The 18,426-nt window shown below is 44.8% G+C and overlaps 1 protein-coding gene across 2 annotated transcripts in view; it reads right to left on the bottom strand.

The window, feature by feature from the left end:
* Positions 1 to 18,426, bottom strand: part of LOC138974150 (uncharacterized) — a 127,960-nt gene that overhangs the window by 80,918 nt on the left and 28,616 nt on the right. For both annotated transcript variants that reach the window (XM_070346848.1, XM_070346858.1), the window contains 13 exons: positions 18,180 to 18,294; positions 16,924 to 17,213; positions 15,650 to 15,770; positions 14,720 to 14,901; positions 13,530 to 13,644; positions 12,857 to 13,062; positions 11,746 to 11,860; positions 11,117 to 11,298; positions 10,287 to 10,401; positions 9,728 to 10,062; positions 8,239 to 8,353; positions 5,793 to 6,013; positions 987 to 1,101 (listed from right to left, as the gene is read on the bottom strand). In XM_070346848.1, the coding sequence (XP_070202949.1) occupies positions 987 to 1,101; positions 5,793 to 6,013; positions 8,239 to 8,353; positions 9,728 to 10,062; positions 10,287 to 10,401; positions 11,117 to 11,298; positions 11,746 to 11,860; positions 12,857 to 13,062; positions 13,530 to 13,644; positions 14,720 to 14,901; positions 15,650 to 15,770; positions 16,924 to 17,213; positions 18,180 to 18,294 (2,227 nt within the window). The remainder of the gene's footprint in view (positions 1 to 986; positions 1,102 to 5,792; positions 6,014 to 8,238; positions 8,354 to 9,727; positions 10,063 to 10,286; positions 10,402 to 11,116; positions 11,299 to 11,745; positions 11,861 to 12,856; positions 13,063 to 13,529; positions 13,645 to 14,719; positions 14,902 to 15,649; positions 15,771 to 16,923; positions 17,214 to 18,179; positions 18,295 to 18,426) is intronic.

Raw genomic sequence — 18,426 nt, 5'->3', positions numbered from 1 at the left:
CTGACTAGTTTCTTGTCACAAAGGTAACAGAACAAATGTAAGTAATAAAACCGTGTTGTTCTGTCTGTGAGCTAATGCCGACACTTCACTGTGATTGTTCCTTTCTCTTGCTGAAGAGCATGCGCTTTCTGGAGGATGCCCACATTTCCACAACCTTCACCACCCACTGTTTCTTTTGAACGTCATCATGTGAATGTGGTACTAGCCGCTGATGAGGGCAGAGATTGGAAGTACAAACACTTCTGGCCTTTTTCTAACACCAATTTAAGTTTCGGCGGCATGTTCAATGTTGCTTTTTCGGAGAGAAAAAAAAACGCAAAGGGAGGCAACTGTCAACCGGCTTGGAGCATTCAGAGTTGCGACCCTTGGAAGCTCTTCTCTATAAAAAGCACATTAAGTCTCCCCAAGTTTCGTCTGCTTTGAGAGACACATCGCTTTGCAAAACATCGATAAAATAGCGAATCAAACTACTGTAAATTGGAAAGTACTGACAATGTCCGGATCAAATGAAAGCATAATCGGACAATGACCACTTTGTGACAAAAACAATTGGACATATGAAAAACGTATAGGACATTTGGAAAAAAATATCCGTGTATGTCCGATGTCCGACGCGGATGTGAGTGATATTGATTAAATCTAATCCAAATAAAATATCAAAGGGCACAAAGCAAAGCCACAGAGTCTCAAGATACAGCAATACTTTCAGTGGACAATAAAACAAAATGAATCACCATGTTTAACTATATGCAATGATTTTAGCTATGAGACTGCATTTCTATGCCAACTTTAACTTGCTGTTATTAAACCTCACTCACCTTTTTGTTTTCTTTTATGTTGTTAGTCAATGTATTGAATTTATAAGGAGTGTATGCCCGTACAAATGCTACCCAAACTGGGGCAATTACTAATGGCTTTAATGCTACATGGCAAATGAAATTCTTCTTCTTGTTCTTCTTTTAAAGTCTGCAGACGGCAAGCCGTACCTGTCACTGCAAGTGTAAAGTCCCTGAGCTCCATTTTCACATACGCACTTGTAGTCACAGCCATCATACCACTGCTGGCCCTGACTGTAGCTCTTGCTCTTGTATACACACACATCTGCCCACACAGTCCATGGCAACATCAACATCATCATCATCATCATCATCATCATCATCATACTGGGGTTGGTGTACACGAGATAGTGTCCAACTGTGTGGGAACAAAGTGCTGGGTCAGTTTGATTGAAACTGTGATTTGTTTGAGATCAACCATTCCGAACCATCCCACCCAGCTGGGCACTTTCTCATGCACATCACCCCAGGTTTCTGTCAATCAAAACATCAGCATTACCAGACATGATCAAGATAACTATTGTCCAGAACAGGCATGTTGTCAGACTACATGATATGACAGAGATGAGGAAAAGGGTAGAACGTCAAGACGAAGTGAGCAAGACGACCTATAGTCATGTTATGATTAAGATGCAAAAGGCAATTAACATAAAGACATATATATATACATAAATATTCATGCATGCCTAAACACACAGAAGTCATCTTGAAACAAAGACAAGAGAACCAATGAACACCAACAAAATGTATTTTTTACAAGTAAAATGACTATTTCTAAGAATACTCACCTCAATTTAACTAATAGGAGTTACCTTACTTACGAGTGCTAGACTGAGAAGCGTCCTATGTTACCAGTACTAGACTGTAAACAAGGTCGCTAACTCTAGATTTCCGTCGGTATACCATTTAGGGGAGTAGTCTCCCTTTGTCGGTAGTACCTCTCTGCGCATGTGCCAATGCCCACAATCCCCAGTTTCAATTCGAAGCTATTAAGTCAATAGCGGGGTTGGTGGGAGGGTCTCTGGTTAAATTGAGGTGAGTATTCTTAGAAATAGTCATTTTACTTGTAAAAAATACATATTTCTTTCGAATACATCACCTCAATTTAACTAATAGGAGAATAGATAACAGGCTGGAGGGTTGACTTTCGATCGGTAATCTGGTGTCACCTCACCCGACTCAGCCCATTTGTCCGGAATCCCCCCTGTAAAATCGGGGGAAGAAAAGGATAGATCATCGGACTGAGAAGCAAGAAATCCTGAGTCGGGCGAGTGGCAAGTTGCATTGTTGCCACTGTGTCAACTTGATCCAGAAAGGGACAATCGAAAGAAAGTCCCACCTGTCAATGTAGAGCTGGTTTCTACTCGATGGTCGTTACTATTCCTCTGATCACTTGTCTTTATCAATGTTGGGTTATGGTTATGACTTGCCATTATGCGCCTTGAGCGACCCAACTCCCCAGCAACGTAAAGTTCTGCAGGCGGATCAGGTGAACGACCTAAAAGATGAGGAATGGTCAGAGATAACAATTCCTCTAATACCTTGAACTTATCACCAAGGTGCGTCTCTGCGACTGATCCTCCATTTAAGGGAGACTGACAGAGTTTCCAGAGATCCTGTAGAATTCTGGTCTGAGGCACCACTTTCCATGGCAAACAATTGTGCCAGTCGCATGAATGAATATATATATCCTCTCTGAATTTACCTCTCTAATGAGGATGGTAGGCACAGATACCAGTGTAAATTCAGGCTGACTTAGCTGTTCCTCCTGCGTGACAGGAAGTAAGCGCAAGTGCGCTCAGCAGTACGGTCACTGTCTGCACCTTTCCTGTGCCTGTCTCAACGCATGTGGGGGCTATAAGCCTACCCTTAATGGTTATAGGTACCATTTGTCCTAGAATAGCCAGTGAAAGACAGCCAGCTGTATTGCCTTTACCCAAGGGGAAAACCTGCTTCTTACTTTGAAATTCCACACTTATAGCGTGAGGGGGTCCCCAGTGACCATGGGCATCTCTGAGCCCTTATTGGCTGAATGACCGCTCTTGTCTTACTCAAGAGGGTGCCATGCCTGGCATGCAACTCACTGAGAGGTCCCATTTGTGATTTCAGCAGGACCGTCTTCTGGCTTGATCAGCCAGGTCCTTGAACTAGGTTTTCTGTAAACATGGTTGTAGGTGGCATCTGCTGGGTTGTCTGCCCAGCATAGGTTTTGTGGGTTCTGGGACACTCCAGATTTCTGTAGAGCTCACAAGTTCTTAGATGACTATGCAGTGATGTTCTCCGGCCTATGGCCGAAGGTGCACTATCTTGGGCTGATGCAAAGTTCTGCCCCCTGGTAGTTGAACTCACAAAGATGTCTTATGTTGTGATCTCAGTAGTACTTCTGCCTAGATCACCCAAGTCCATATCTGGATTTTCAGTAGGCGTGGCTGCGGGCGGCAAGTGTTGCATTGTCTGACCAGCATAGCTTTGTGAGCTCTGGGGCACTTCAGCTGTTTGTGGAGCTGAGCTCTAGGGTGACTATGCAGAGTTGTTTTCAGGCCCCTGCCTGAGGCAGGAGGTGTACTCTCTTGGTCTGATGCATAGTTCTGACTTGACAAAGGTCTTAGTCAGCACCCGAGTTGCCACTTTACTCGCCCAAAAACGACGCGTAGCCGTAGACTGGGAGTGAGTGAGATAGGCTGGTGTGGTATTCCTGGCTCCAGCTAGGATCTCACTGTGTCTCTACCTCAGGCTCTTCGAGCGAGGGAGAAAAGGCTGGTGTGGTATTCCTGGCTCCAGCTAGGATCCCACTGTGTCTCTACCTCAAGCTCTTAGAGTGACACAACTTATACTCACCCAATAACCTTGTGTCACCGTAGACTGGGAGCGAGGGAGATAGCCTTGTGCGGTATTCTTAGCTCCTGCTAGGATCTCACTGTGTCTCTTTCCTCCACCTCCTTTAGCTTTTGAGTCCAGGCATCTGAGAGTCTACATATGGATGGGATGGACACATTCACCCACTGTCAAAGGTATTGCCGCACTCATTATGCCTTTCGGGGGAGGAATACCTCTAGGTCTTATCTCTGTGGTCCAGGGATCTTAGAGCGCCAGTTGTAAGAGGCAAACGAAGCTTGTCCAATTCAAGGTTCGGTTGGAAGGGGTGGCTGAGCCTTCCCAAATCCAAGTGTGTCTGTGGCCGTACCCAATACCCCTAAAGGTAGAGGAAGCTCTTCTTGTTCCAGGAAAATTTGACTCAATGATGGAGGGACGTATGGTTTACCCAGTCCAAGATGTCTGGCAGCACTAATCAATCCGCATGGGCTGAGAGGTCCTCCTTGATCTATGAAATCTGGCCCATGGATCTCATAGTGCGGATGGCTGGCCAGACCTCAGACTATCTCTCAGTGTCCTTCCTGGAAAGTCCATGGAAAAACGGGCGGAGTCACCTCGGGAGACATTCCCTCTTTAGTCAAGTCTGTCCGTCTCTGAAGCATGACGTAGGTTGAGTGCTGTCCCTGTTGAAGGGTTTTGCCTTGACTTGGTTTGTTTGTTTGCTTAACGCCCAGCCGATCACGAAGCGCCATATCAGGGCGGTTCTTGACTTGGTCCAAGGATGATAACCATGAGGTTTTGTAGCCTAAGGACTGCCTGACCCTGGGGTAGGTTGTCTTCCAAAAGCTGCTGATCATCTCAGGGGCACCTGCCCAGTGATCTTAAACGGCCCATCCCTTCTCTAGGACGTCTACTGTCGTCTCTCCTGTTGATGCTTCTGCCAGAGTTGTTACCATTATCAGTCGAGATGTGACCTGTTACAGGTGTCGGACATCCTCTGTTGAGTGTCGACTGTACAATCTGACATTTCTATCATCATCCCCTGGCTGATGCGGGTGTCAGATGACATTCAGGAAGAAGGGGCAACTCTTACAAGTTGTTACGCTGGGTCCGTCCACAGGTCATGAAAGCATTCTGTACTTGACGTTCTCAGAGCACTTCTTCCCCCGTCTCTGCGTTATCTCCAACAGCTCCCCGCCTTGTGATGTAGCCTGAACATGCTCACCCGTGTTGCCCGACGCTTGTATGGCAAGATTCTTGGGCCTGTTGAACAAGCTCCACTCCAAGTGTGAGTGATCTTCAGAGTCGTTTCCTCAGGCAAATGTCTTGAGACACTTGATTCCTCTTATCTAGGTACGCAGTGTCTGTCTTGTAGCTGTGTATCCGAAGGAGACATCTAGAGACCTCAAGAGCTTGCAGTATGCATGGAAACTGATGTGACTACCATACCCTGTTCAGTTGTCCACCGCTGTTTGACTGGTGATCTGTATGCAGATTGCAGGTGCCAACGAAACCGGTCCAACCGCTGTAAATATCTGTTCGACATTCGTAACGACTGAGTGAAGAATAGTTGTCGTTCAATTGCATGTTCACTAGTTTTAAAAGACAAGTAACGGAGCCTGTTAGGCTCTGTGTGTCAACAAGGTATCATTGATGATTGCAGTACCTTCTACTTATGACCAAGTAACTTTGTTACATTTTTAAGCCGTTTCACTTTCATTTTCACGGTTCGTTACGTTGTTCAACGTGATGAATCATTGAATGTATACGGGCGTAGTAATCGCCCTTAAAAAGGAAAGCCCAAACCGTGATTGAAGGTGAATGTTGTAGTTCCTGTGAAGGAAGTCTTCTTAGACGGGAAAGGTCTAAATACACGTCTAGCTCCCCGTAGCAAGAAATTGAAACTGGGGATTGTGGGCATTGGCACATGCGCAGAGAGGTACTACCGACAAAGGGAGACTACTCCCCTAAATGGTATACCGACGGAAATCTAGAGTTAGCGACCTTGTTTACAGTCTAGTACTGGTAACATAGGACGCTTCTCAGTCTAGCACTCGTAAGTAAGGTAACTCCTATTAGTTAAATTGAGGTGATGTATTCGAAAGAAATATGATGACACAGAAGCACTCAAGCTCCACCAACCTTTCTGTGTAGTGGGCGGGGCCTGTGTTGTGGACTGGTTAGGTATGGGTGTGACCTGACCTGGAAGCAGAGGGGGTGTGGCTGTCGCGCCATTGGGGATAGGGCTACCCGTGGTGGAGGGAGGGGTGGGGGCAGGGCCACACTCCGGCACCTGACAGCACGGGTCAGCGATGTTCTTCACCAGTCGGCACTCAGACGGGAGGTTGGGGTAGCGCGGACATCTGGTGGTGGAAGGGAAAGAAAATGCAGTCATGGAAATGCCTCCATTGTCATTCACAATGAACCAGGACAACAAACGATAAACTTGGAAGCATAGCATGGTACCAGTCATGTCCATGCTTCCATTGTCATTCACAATGAACCAGGATAACAAACTATAAAGCTGGAAGCGTAGCATGGTACCAGTCATGTCCATGCTTCCATTGTCATTCACAATGAACCAGGATAACAAACTATAAAGCTGGAAGCGTAGCATGGTACCAGTCATGTCCATGCTTCCATTGTCATTCACAACGAACCAGGATAACAAACTATAAAGCTGGAAGCGTAGCATGGTACCAGTCATGTCCATGCTTCCATTGTCATTCACAATGAACCAGGATAACAAACTATAAAGCTGGAAGCGTAGCATGGTACCAGTCATGTCCATGCTTCCATTGTCATTCACAATGAACCAGGATAACAAACTATAAAGTTGGAAGCGTAGCATGGTACCAGTCATTTCCATGCTTCCATTGTCATTCACAATGAACCAGGATAACAAACTATAAAGCTGGAAGCGTAGCATGGTACCAGTCATGTCCATGCTTCCCTTGTCATTCACAATGAACCAGGATAACAAACTATAAAGCTGGAAGCGTAGCATGGTACCAGTCATGTCCATGCTTCCATTGTCATTCACAATGAACCAGGATAACAAACTATAAAGTTGGAAGCGTAGCATGGTACCAGTCACGTCTATGCTTCCATTGTCATTCACAATGAACCAGGATAACAAACTATAAAGCTGGAAGCGTAGCATGGTACCAGTCATGTCCATGCTTCCATTGTCATTCACAATGAACCAGGATAACAAACTATAAAGCTGGAAGCGTAGCATGGTACCAGTCATGTCCATGCTTCCATTGTCATTCACAATGAACCAGGATAACAAACTATAAAGTTGGAAGCGTAGCATGGTACCAGTCATGTCCATGCTTCCATTGTCATTCACAATGAACCAGGATAACAAACTATAAAGCTGGAAGCGTAGCATGGTACCAGTCATGTCCATGCTTCCATTGTCATTCACAATGAACCAGGATAACAAACTATAAAGTTGGAAGCGTAGCATGGTACCAGTCATGTCCGTGCTTCCATTGTCATTCACAATGAACCAGGATAACAAACTATAAAGTTGGAAGCGTAGCATGGTACCAGTCATGTCCATGCTTCCATTGTCATTCACAATGAACCAGGATAACAAACTATAAAGCTGGAAGCGTAGCATGGTACCAGTCATGTCCATGCTTCCATTGTCATTCACAATGAACCAGGATAACAAACTATAAAGCTGGAAGCGTAGCATGGTACCAGTCATGTCCATGCTTCCATTGTCATTCACAATGAACCAGGATAACAAACTATAAAGTTGGAAGCGTAGCATGGTACCAGTCATTTCCATGCTTCCATTGTCATTCACAATGAACCAGGATAACAAACTATAAAGCTGGAAGCGTAGCATGGTACCAGTCATGTCCATGCTTCCATTGTCATTCACAATGAACCAGGATAACAAACTATAAAGCTGGAAGCGTAGCATGGTACCAGTCATGTCCATGCTTCCATTGTCATTCACAATGAACCAGGATAACAAACGATAAAGTTGGAAGCGTAGCATGGTACCAGTCATGTCCATGCTTCCATTGTCATTCACAATGAACCAGGATAACAAACTATAAAGTTGGAAGCGTAGCATGGTACCAGTCATGTCCATGCTTCCATTGTCATTCACAATGAACCAGGATAACAAACTATAAAGTTGGAAGCGTTGCATGGTACCAGTCATGTCCATGCTTCCATTGTCATTCACAATGAACCAGGATAACAAACTATAAAGCTGGAAGCGTAGCATGGTACCAGTCATGTCCATGCTTCCATTGTCATTCACAATGAACCAGGATAACAAACTATAAAGCTGGAAGCGTAGCATGGTACCAGTCATGTCCATGCTTCCATTGTCATTCACAATGAACCAGGATAACAAACTATAAAGCTGGAAGCGTAGCATGGTACCAGCCATGTCCATGCTTCCATTGTCATTCACAATGAACCAGGATAACAAACTATAAAGCTGGAAGCGTAGCATGGTACCGGGGGTTTAAGACCTCCAAAACTATGAGGAAATCATGTCTTATTATGGAGGGATTTCACTGTACATTTTTTTTTTACATTTATCAGCACCCACCTTTCTGTGCACTCGTATTTTCCCTGCAGGGCGTTGACACATTCACAGTTAAAGGTGCAGCCATCTGTCCACTTCTGGGCCTGCTGATACTGCACGCCCTTGTATTCGCAAATTGCTGGAAAAAAGCACAAGGGCATATTTCAACCTATAGTTTGCATCTACAAACTATTGCCTAAGTCTGGTAACTTGTGATGTGAATTTTTCTTTGGGGGATGGGATGGGAGGGGGTGTCAGGGTGCTAGGGCGGGGGGGGGGGGGGGGTGCTCGGGGGGAGTCTGGTTGCGGGAAGGAACATGCAAGCCTATCAAATAAATCTGGACACTTGCTGAGTTGCTCAATATACAGAGAGGGAGTAAAAAATAAAAAATGCAGAAGACAAACTGGACAGAAAATGTTGAGGTCAATTGAGCTAACTTGATCCATGTAAAAAGAGAGTAGGTGGGGCCCAGCATGCCTGAATGTGCCAATTCTGACATTTTGTTCCTGGTCTTCTTCTTCTTCTTCTTCTGCGTTCGTGGGCTGAAACTCCCACGTACACTCGTGTTTTTTGCACGAGTGGAATTTTACATGTATGACCGTTTTTACCCCGCCATTTAGGCAGCCATACGCCGTTTTCGGAGGAAGCATGCTGGGTATTTTCGTGTTTCTATAACCCACCGAACTCTGACATGGATTACAGGATCTTTTTCGTGCACACTTGGTCTAGTGCTTGCGTGTACACACGGGGGTGTTCGGACACTGAGAAGAGTCTGCACACAAAGTGGCCGAGTGGTAACGCACTTGCGCTCGGAAGCGAGTTCAACCCTGGGTCAGGGCGTTAGCAATTTTCTCCCCCCTTTCCTAATCTAGGTGGTGGGTTCAAGTGCTAGTCTTTCGGATGAGACGAAAAACCGAGGTCCCTTCGTGTACACTACATTGGGGTGTGCACGTTAAAGATCCAACGATTGACAAAAGGGTCTTTCCTGGCAAACTTGTATAGGCATAGATAAAAAATGTCCGCCAAAACACCCGTGTGACTTGGAATAATAGGCCGTGAAAAGTAGGATATGCGCCGAAATGGCTGCGATCTGCTGGTCGATGTGAATGCGTGATGTATTGTGTAAAAAATTCCATCTCACATGGCATAAATAGATCCCTGCGCCTTGAGTCCGAGTCTGGAGATACGCGCGCGATATAAGACTTCATATAACATAACATAACAAAGTTGACTCTGAGAAATAAATCTCTCGCCGAACGTGGGGACGAACTCACGCTGACAGCGACCAACTGGATACAAATCCAGCGCGCTACCGACTGAGCTACATCCCCGCTCCTGGTCTCATATGTGACGTTTTATCATTTTAATGAAAACTTGTATCAAACTGGCTACTTTGTCTACTAGAATATTTGTCAACCTGTCTATAGTTCTCAGCACCACAAACATAACAAACCGTTCACCCCCCCCCCCCCCTCCCGACACACATCCACTGAATCCCCCCTTTACACTCACTGATAGTCCTGGGTGTAGGTTTCTCGCCGTTGGGTCCCACCGTTGGGTCAGGGTACTTGGCAGAGCCAGTCACTTTGCCGGGCACAGCAGTCGGCGTCGGGAAAACGTTGGGCCTAGCAGTGGTGCTGGGCTTAGGGGTGAGTGTCAGCCCAATGGGAGGGGGGCTGAAGGTAGACACCCCAGGGATGGGTGGGGGGGTGGGGATGGGAGTTTTGGGTTGAGGTGCGTTGGTGGGCACAGCGGTAGGAACTTTGCACTGTGGGATCAAGCAACACTGGTCCTCAGGATCCGTCACCAGCTTGCACTCTGGCGGCAGACTGTCATAGCTCGGGCACCTGTTGTGTTAACATCAAGTCCGTTAAACAGTCGGTTGATCAGTAAGTTGAACAGTAAACTTAACCCTCCGTTTAGTAGCCACTTAGCAAACTAGCATGCATGACCACCCGAAAACTGGCCTCCAAATTTCAATAAACTTTCCCAAACCACAGGGAAGCCTGTCTAAATGGGGACTGATGTAGGCTGATTTTGTTGAGAAAAAGCATGAGTTTGTCTCTCCTACCTTTGAGTACAGGAGTAAACGCCAGTGGCTGCATTATCACAGCGGCAGCTCTGGTCGCAACCATCCATCCACTGTTCATTCTGATGGTACTGAACGTTCTTGTACACACAGACTGCTGCAAGTACACACACAAACACACACATAAATGCACCTCTAAGAGCAGTCTTGTAAGTCAGTGTCACACGGCTGTGTTTTACATACCATCACAACAGTGGAAGACTGCATTGACTGATTGATTGATTGATTGATTAAATGACAAACTGACTGATTGACTGACCCATTTACAGATTTGTTACTTTGGGTGTTGTGGTGGGCTGGATCCTTCTTCAACAATCATGCAAGACACTCTTTAACAATATTCCCTCAACATTTGAAGGTAACAAAACCCTTCCCTGCAGTCAAAATAAAACAGAACAGCAAACACACACTGCCAAAACGCTATATACTATACACATCCAAATATCACCATGCAAAAAGTCTGATATTCTGTGTGGACAAAATGAGGAAATATACTTGTTTTTTTCATTCACGTTCATAATGTTGTCTATGAAAAGGTTAGATTCATTGCATGACGCTGAAAAGGGTTTTATTTGTTTCTACAGTGGAACCCCCTGTTTAAGATCCCCCAATTTAAGACTCGCTCCCTTTTAAGAACATATTTTTCAGATTTTCTGTTCATAACCTCTGTAAATATACCTCCATTTTAAGACTCCCTCCTTGTTAAGACCTGATTTTCTCGTATTTTTGAGGACGTAAAAAGCGGGTTCCACTGTCTACTCCATGGGTTTGTATTGAACAAGTGCACTACATACAACATAATATAAACTTACAATTAGGACCAGGAGTGGGGCCTTGAGTAGGGTTGGGGTTGTTGGGGTCGGGCTTGCTAGTGGTGCCAGGGGTAGGGGTTCCCGTGATGGAATTGGGATCACATCGCAGCGTCTTGCAGCATGGGTTGGTGAAGTCAGACACCAAGCGGCAGCCAGCTGGCACTTTGTCGTAACGGGTACACCTGAACACGCAATGTGTGACACATTCTAAGTCCATAAAATGACACATGATGGAGGCATATTCTTTGTAATACAATATGTGAAGGCAAAACTGTGCTTGAAATTCAAAACAGATATGTTCCAAAATCAAGAATAAACAAACATGTATGGATCATTAATCATAAACAAAAACGAAAAATTCACATTCACTTGCTTGAAAATCTGGCCTTGGTATCCTCTTGCTTTCAGAGACTGGGTAAATACTTTTCATGGTCGTTTGTGACACACATAACTCAGACAAGATAAGAGAAGAAGAAGAAATCGTGATTGTAAGGTTTTGTTTTGTAATAAATTAAACGTTCCAATAACCTACCATCTGCGTGTGACTAACAGACATAGAAACCCAACCACATGCTTGCCTCACAAAGGTATCCAAAAAAGTACAGAGTCCCTGTATTATATGTACTTACTTTTCGTTACATTTGTATTTTCCTGTGGTGGTATCCTCACACACACAGTCATAGGCACACCCGTCTTCCCATTTCTCTCCTTGCTGGTATTGCTTTCCATTGTACTCACAGTACCCTGTAAACATCATCGTCATTATCATCATCATCCGCAGCACAATATAAGCAGCATCATGCACTTACAAAAACTTTCCGAAGTGACATCAAAGTCATAGTTGTCATTCTCGTGGTAAATAAATCGTCATCATTGTTGTCATTTCGTAGTCATCGTCATCAACGTCATCGTCAGCACTTTTGATCAAGCTTTCAAAAGTTTTGTGTAACTTTTAAAACGCCACCTTCCTCCTTATCATGATGACCAGTGTTGTTCCCAGAATCAGGATAGTAAGTCACTTGGACCTGTATTGAAAATATCTATAGGTCGAGAAGTCATGCCTACAATAAGATTATTTGTGAGAGGGTCTCCTACATTTCAAAGCCATCATACAGTCGACCGACCAGGGTTCAGACCAACCCGGCACATAAGAAATGGATGCCACAATGACCAAAGACTGAGGCCTGAGAACTCTGGATGACTGCAGAAAAACGACATCTGGTTGCATCATCAATTATTGGTTTTTTCGCATGGTCATTATTGAAACCACTTTCATCAGTATTTCAATCAATCAATATGAGGCTGATATCGCGCGTATTCCGTGGGTACAGTTCTAAGCGCAGGGATTTATTATTTTTAATTTTTTAATTTTTTTTTATGCAATTTATATCGCGCACATATTCAAGGCGCAGGGATTTATTTATGCCGTGTGAGATGGAATTTTTTTACACAATACATCACGCATTCACATCATCGGCCAGCAGATCGCAGCCATTTCGGCGCATATCCTACTTTTCATGGCCTATTATTCCAAGTCAAACGGGTATTTTGGTGGACATTTTTATCTATGCCAATACAATTTTGCCAGGAAAGACCCTTTTGTCAATCGTGGGATCTTTAACGTGCACACCCCAATGTAGTGTACACGAACGTGAACGTCACTTTCTCTGTAAAGCTTCAAAAGTCGAAACTTGCTTGCAAGTAATCCCTCTTTCAATATTGTCTATTTTAATACCATACCTGTGATGGTTCCACCAGTCACACCCGGAGGGAAGTTATCTCCCGTGACGAAACCTGGTGGCACAGTGACGGCCCCTGCTGTGGGGTCGGGAATGAGAGTGGTCCCAGGGACAGGCGTCCCGCAGCGAGGAATGCTGCAGCACTTGGGGTCATTGGGGTCAGCCTCAAAAGTGCAAGAGGGGTCGATGTTCTCGTACTCAGGGCATCTGAAATTACAAGCAATGTGTTAATTCATCTAGGTCATTTCATGTGTGTTTGGGACACTACAATAATAATATGCATCTGCAGTCTAAATACGTTCAGTCAAGAAAGAATTTCAAAAACACACACAAATCAGAAATGTCAACCTCTACGGAACGGAAGTTACACACACTTTAAACACATCAAACACTTTGCTGCAGTAAGTCTAGTCAAGGAGGCAAAATATAGCCTCCATCAATGACTCACATTTTCAACTTTAGTTTAAAATCCATGGTAAAGTCTCATGTGTTTTCTTGACAGGAGAGACAGTGAGCTGAGGTACACGAGAAAGTGCTCAAACGGTTGGGAACTATGCAATGGCTGGGTCAGATTGGTTGAAATTTTGATGTGTTTGTGATTCCAGCTTATCCAACTCAGCAGCTGGTTTCCACCCAGTTGGGCATTTTCTCGTGTACCTCTGGGAGAGACTGACCTGGAGACACAGCGGTACTTGTTGCTGGCAGGCTCCTCGCAGGTACACTTGAAGTTACAGCCTTGGTACCAGATCTGGTTCTGGTCGTAGTGCTTGCCGTTGTACTCACAGAACGCTGCAGCCAAAGTAAAACTGGTTGTAAAGTCTGTACGTTTCATTCAGTGCCTGATCAGCAAACCATGCAAAAGGCAAGCTACCATAAACTAGAAAACTATGACATATTATTTTTGGCTTGTTGACCCGTTTTGTTAGTCACAACTGTCAAGTCTGTGCTAGCCACCACCTCTCGATAACAACCACCATATGACAACAAGCAGGGGTCCCAAAACTGTGCTTCTCATCATCCGGTACGCATTAGAAGCCGGAAAAAAACACGTACTAGAATTTCATGAAGGGGGTCCTGCGACATATTAATTTGGATTGGATAATTGGATTGGATAAGATTTACAGTCCAGTGAGGTTACCCTCATGGAAATTCGGGCTGCTTTCTCCCCGGGGAAAGCGAGCTGCCATACATACGGCGCTACCCATATTTTTTTTTTTTTTCCTGCATGCGTGTATTCATGTCTCCTGAGACTTAATGCCGTGTGAGATGGAATTTTTTTAACTTTATTCCAAGTCCCACGGGTATTTGATGGACATTTGATTGAAATCTGAAAAGAACGGGTTGCTGGGCGCACTATTCATCTGTTATGTGTACCGTCGGTACTGTTTTAAGATCTGTACTGGCTCAAATTTACAGACATGACCATACTGTTTCTGTGTAGGGCTCAGAACTTCCAAAAGTCGGCATTACATTGAAATAAGTGGTTGAAATGTCATGTTTTGGCGAGGAATGTGCCTTCCGCAGGCCTGGGAATGAGTAAAAGTGGTTTGGGAGTACTGACGGGAAAATGTTGTGTTTTAAGCATTTTTAAGGGCACACAATTAGAAAAGGACTTCGTCATATTTACGACGATCGGTGTATCATTCCCAGGCCTGCTTCTGAAACCAAGAATATGAGCCTCCTAGTCTTCGGACCCTCTAAAGTTCTACTGTTGGAGGTCCTGGGACACTCCAGGTGAAGAGTCTGTGGGGAGCCCTGACAAGGACAAACATTTCCAGAAGAGACAAAAAATCCACAAAAGTACTCAGAAAAACACCATGGTAACAAGACAGACCGACAAAGAGGGGCAACAAAAGAGACTGACCGAAAGCAGGTGTCGGGGGGAGTGTGGATCTGGCCATGACGGTGGTGGGCTGTTGGAAGGCCAAGCCGGTGACCTTCTGGTAGGGGGCAGTCCAGTGGCACGACGGGATCTGACAGCATGAGTTGGCAGGGTCTTCGATCAACTTGCAGAAAGGCTGCGGGATGTTGGTGTACACCACGCACCTGTACACACATTACAACAGTTTGAGCTTGTCTCAAGGTTTGTCTGTTTTTCTGTCTATCTGTGTCTGACTGTGTGTCTTTCTGTCTGTCTCTCTAGACTGTCTGTCTGTGGAGGCGCAGGGTTTACAAGAAAAGGGACATGCCAGAGGAATGACACATACACTAAGATCGAAAATATATACATTGAGATCAAACAGCAAAAGTCAGACCAAAGTCAGGAAACAAAGGAACATACGGTGAAAGATAGATAAATTCAAGAGAATAAACTTCTTTTTTTTCATGAACCGTTTGATAATGAATGATAATCATGGAGAAAGGTGACTTTGTGCCTGGCAATTATTTGCTGTTATTTTTATGTGTATGACCGTTTTTACCCCATCATTCGGGCAGCATACGCCGATTTCGGGGGAGGCATGCTGGGTATTTTTGTGTTTCTATAACCCACCGAACTCTGACATGGATTACAAGATCTTTTTCGTGCGCACTTGGTCTTGTGCTTGCGTGTACACACGAAGGGGGTTAAGTCACTAACAGGTCAGCACATCAGTTGACCTGCGAGATCGGAAAAATCTCCACTCTTAACCCACCAGGCGGCAGCGACCGGGATTCGAACTCACGACCTCCCGATTAGAAGGCCGACGTCTTACCACCACGTCACTGCGCCCGTCGTATTGCGTACATGAGAAGGAAAGTACCTTGGACACAAGAACAAATAAACAAAGACAGACTACAAGAGGAAGAGACTGACTTCTCTACACAGGTGTAGTGACCATAGCTGGCATCGTCACAGACACAGTTGTAGTCACAGCCATCCTCCCAGTTCTCATTCTGCTGGTACGTCTTGCCCGTAGGCTTGTAGGTACAGAAACCTGCACACAAAAATTAGACAGGTCTCTGTAGAATTCGTGTACTTGTAGCTTGCTGGTCATTGTATTGAGACTAACATACCAGAGCGTGTGTATACCTCAGTCTAGCAACCCACCCTCACAATCTTCTCAATCATCATCCCACCCAGCAACCTTATCTTCTATAAACACTGAACTTAAACCATCTCCACAGAGCTTGCTTGTTTTTTTCATGCCACACTAAGACATTGTACATCGTACTGACAATGAGGCAGACTACCGAAAGTCTTCTTCAGTTCACATACTAAAATGCAGTCAGCACTAATCTTATCCAGACAGTAATAAGCCCTATAAAAACTGCAATGTTAACACACAGGTTCGCAAAAGCATACCAGGAGACAACAGCAGCAAGACTCTATCACAAACAGCTCCAGAAGTGTGAGATGTCTACTGACACACAAGAAAAGTACTTTACTTTACTTTATTTTGTGTTTAACGTCGTTTTCAACCACGAAGGTTATATCGCGACGGAGAAAGGGGGGAGATGGGATAGAGCCACTTGTCAATTGTTTCTTGTTCACAAAAGCACTAATCAAAAATTTGCTCCAGGGGCTTGCAACGTAGTACAATGTATTACCTTACTGGGAGAATGCAAGTTTCCAGTACAAAGGACTTAACATTTCTTACATTCTGCTTGACTAAAATCTTTACAAAAATTGACTATATTCTATACAAAAAACACTTAACAAGGGTAAAAAGAGAAACAGAATCCGTTAGTCGCCTCTTACGACATGCTGGGGAGCATCGGGTAAATTCTTCCCCCAAACCCGCGGGGGGTACAAGAAAAGTAGAGCTACTATAAATAGCTCACGCTCAAGGCTTCAATGACAACTCCGTCAGTGCAGAGAAGCTGCTGTGAAAGGGAGACTACTGCGTCACCCTATGACACATCGCTACCTTAATTTTGCATGGGTCAAGAAAATGTGGTTGAGGCATGGCAACACCACTAACCGTCAACCCTAGACCTCCACATCATCCACGTACCAAAGGCAAAGTTTCAAACTTACTAATCAAAATTCAGCTGCTCACCAATTCCACAACAGTATTAGAATAGCTTCTAAAACTTATGGTTCAGTGAATGTGTGATCTAACGTGCACTTAACCTCCCCCAACTCACCAATTCCGCCATTGGAGAAGTTGCCCACAGTGGGGGGCGGGACCGTGGAGTCATACTGGACAAGAGAGACTACTCCTCCGTGAGCGCCAAAGTTGCCGCCAGTGCCGGTGAAGCGCTGGTTGGGGGATGGGGGTTGGGCCACGCTGCCCTTGCTCTGGTACTTGCCGTACACAGGGATGGGGATGTAGGTGGCAGCGGCAGGTCCCGTGCAGTGAGGTTTGCTGCAGCACGTGTCGCCTTGGTCCTTCACCATTGTGCAGCCTGCTGGTGGGGTTGGGTAGCTGGGGCATCTGGAACAAGAGCCACAGCACTGTTTGTTGCTGTTATTGGTTTTTTTCTTTTTTTCTAGTAAAATCTCTAATAAAGAATGGACAACAAAAACAAAAAGAACAAAAACACGTAGGCTCACCTGTTTGTGCAGCTGGGGCACCTAGAATAAGTGTCACCCTTTTAAAAAATAAAAATATTTATGTAAATCTCTGATCAACAATGGACAACAAAACCAAACAGAACAGAAACACTTAGGCTTACTAGCTTGCATAGTTGGGCACCTAGACTAAGACCCTTTTTTGTTTAATTATTATTCATAAAAAGCTCTGATCAAAAATGGACAAGAAACAGAAGACAAACACCCATATAGGCATGCTTGAAAGCATTTGCTGTCAGTTTTCTTTTTCTATGTGATGCAGCTTACCATAGTTACGTCATCCTTCACATAATCCTAATCGGTTAGAAATATTCCAGTTCTCAATATACTGTAAGAATGATGTTATTATTCCAACACAAATTTGGACACAGATTCTGTCTTCTTCAGTGTCGTCAATCACAAGGAATCTGCCTGCAGGTTTGATCGGCAACAGGAGAAATTCTTCTTCTTCTGCGTTCTTTGGCTGCAACTCCCACATACACTCATGTTTGTACGTGTATGCCCATTTTTTCCCTGCCATTTAGGCAGACATACTCCGTTTTGGAGGGATGCGTGCTGGAAGTTTTTGTGTTTCTCTAACCAGCAGAACTCTGACATGGATTACAGAATCTTTACCATACGTACTTGGTCTTGTGCCTGTGTGTACACACGAAGGGGGACAAGGCACTAGTATGCCTGCACATAAGTTCACCTGGGAGATTGGAATTATTTCCACCTTTAACCCACCAGATGCGGCTGTGATTCAAACCCCACACCTTCCACATGGAAGGCCGACGCTTTAACCACTAGGCCATTGCGCCCATAATATGAGAAATCACAAGATGTATACCTGGCTCTGCACTTGTAGCGTCCAGTGGCAGCATCCTCACAAAGACAAGATAGGTCGCAGGCATCATCCCAACGCTGGTCTTGAACATACACCTGACCCTTGTACAGGCACCCAGCTGCACAGAAGACATGTTAAACTGATGTTAGAATTGGACAGAGGCAGAGTGATAATGAAAAACAAGGTAGAGACAGAATGAGAAAATTAGAAAGAATGCCAACTTCTTCTTCTTCTTGGCGTTCGCTGGTGC

Source organism: Littorina saxatilis, linkage group LG1 (genome assembly GCF_037325665.1).
Source record: "Littorina saxatilis isolate snail1 linkage group LG1, US_GU_Lsax_2.0, whole genome shotgun sequence".
In the NCBI taxonomy this organism is placed as follows: Eukaryota; Metazoa; Mollusca; class Gastropoda; order Littorinimorpha; family Littorinidae; genus Littorina; species Littorina saxatilis.
The sequence above is the reverse complement of the archived record's forward strand: the minus strand, read 5'-3'. Positions and strand labels throughout refer to the sequence as shown.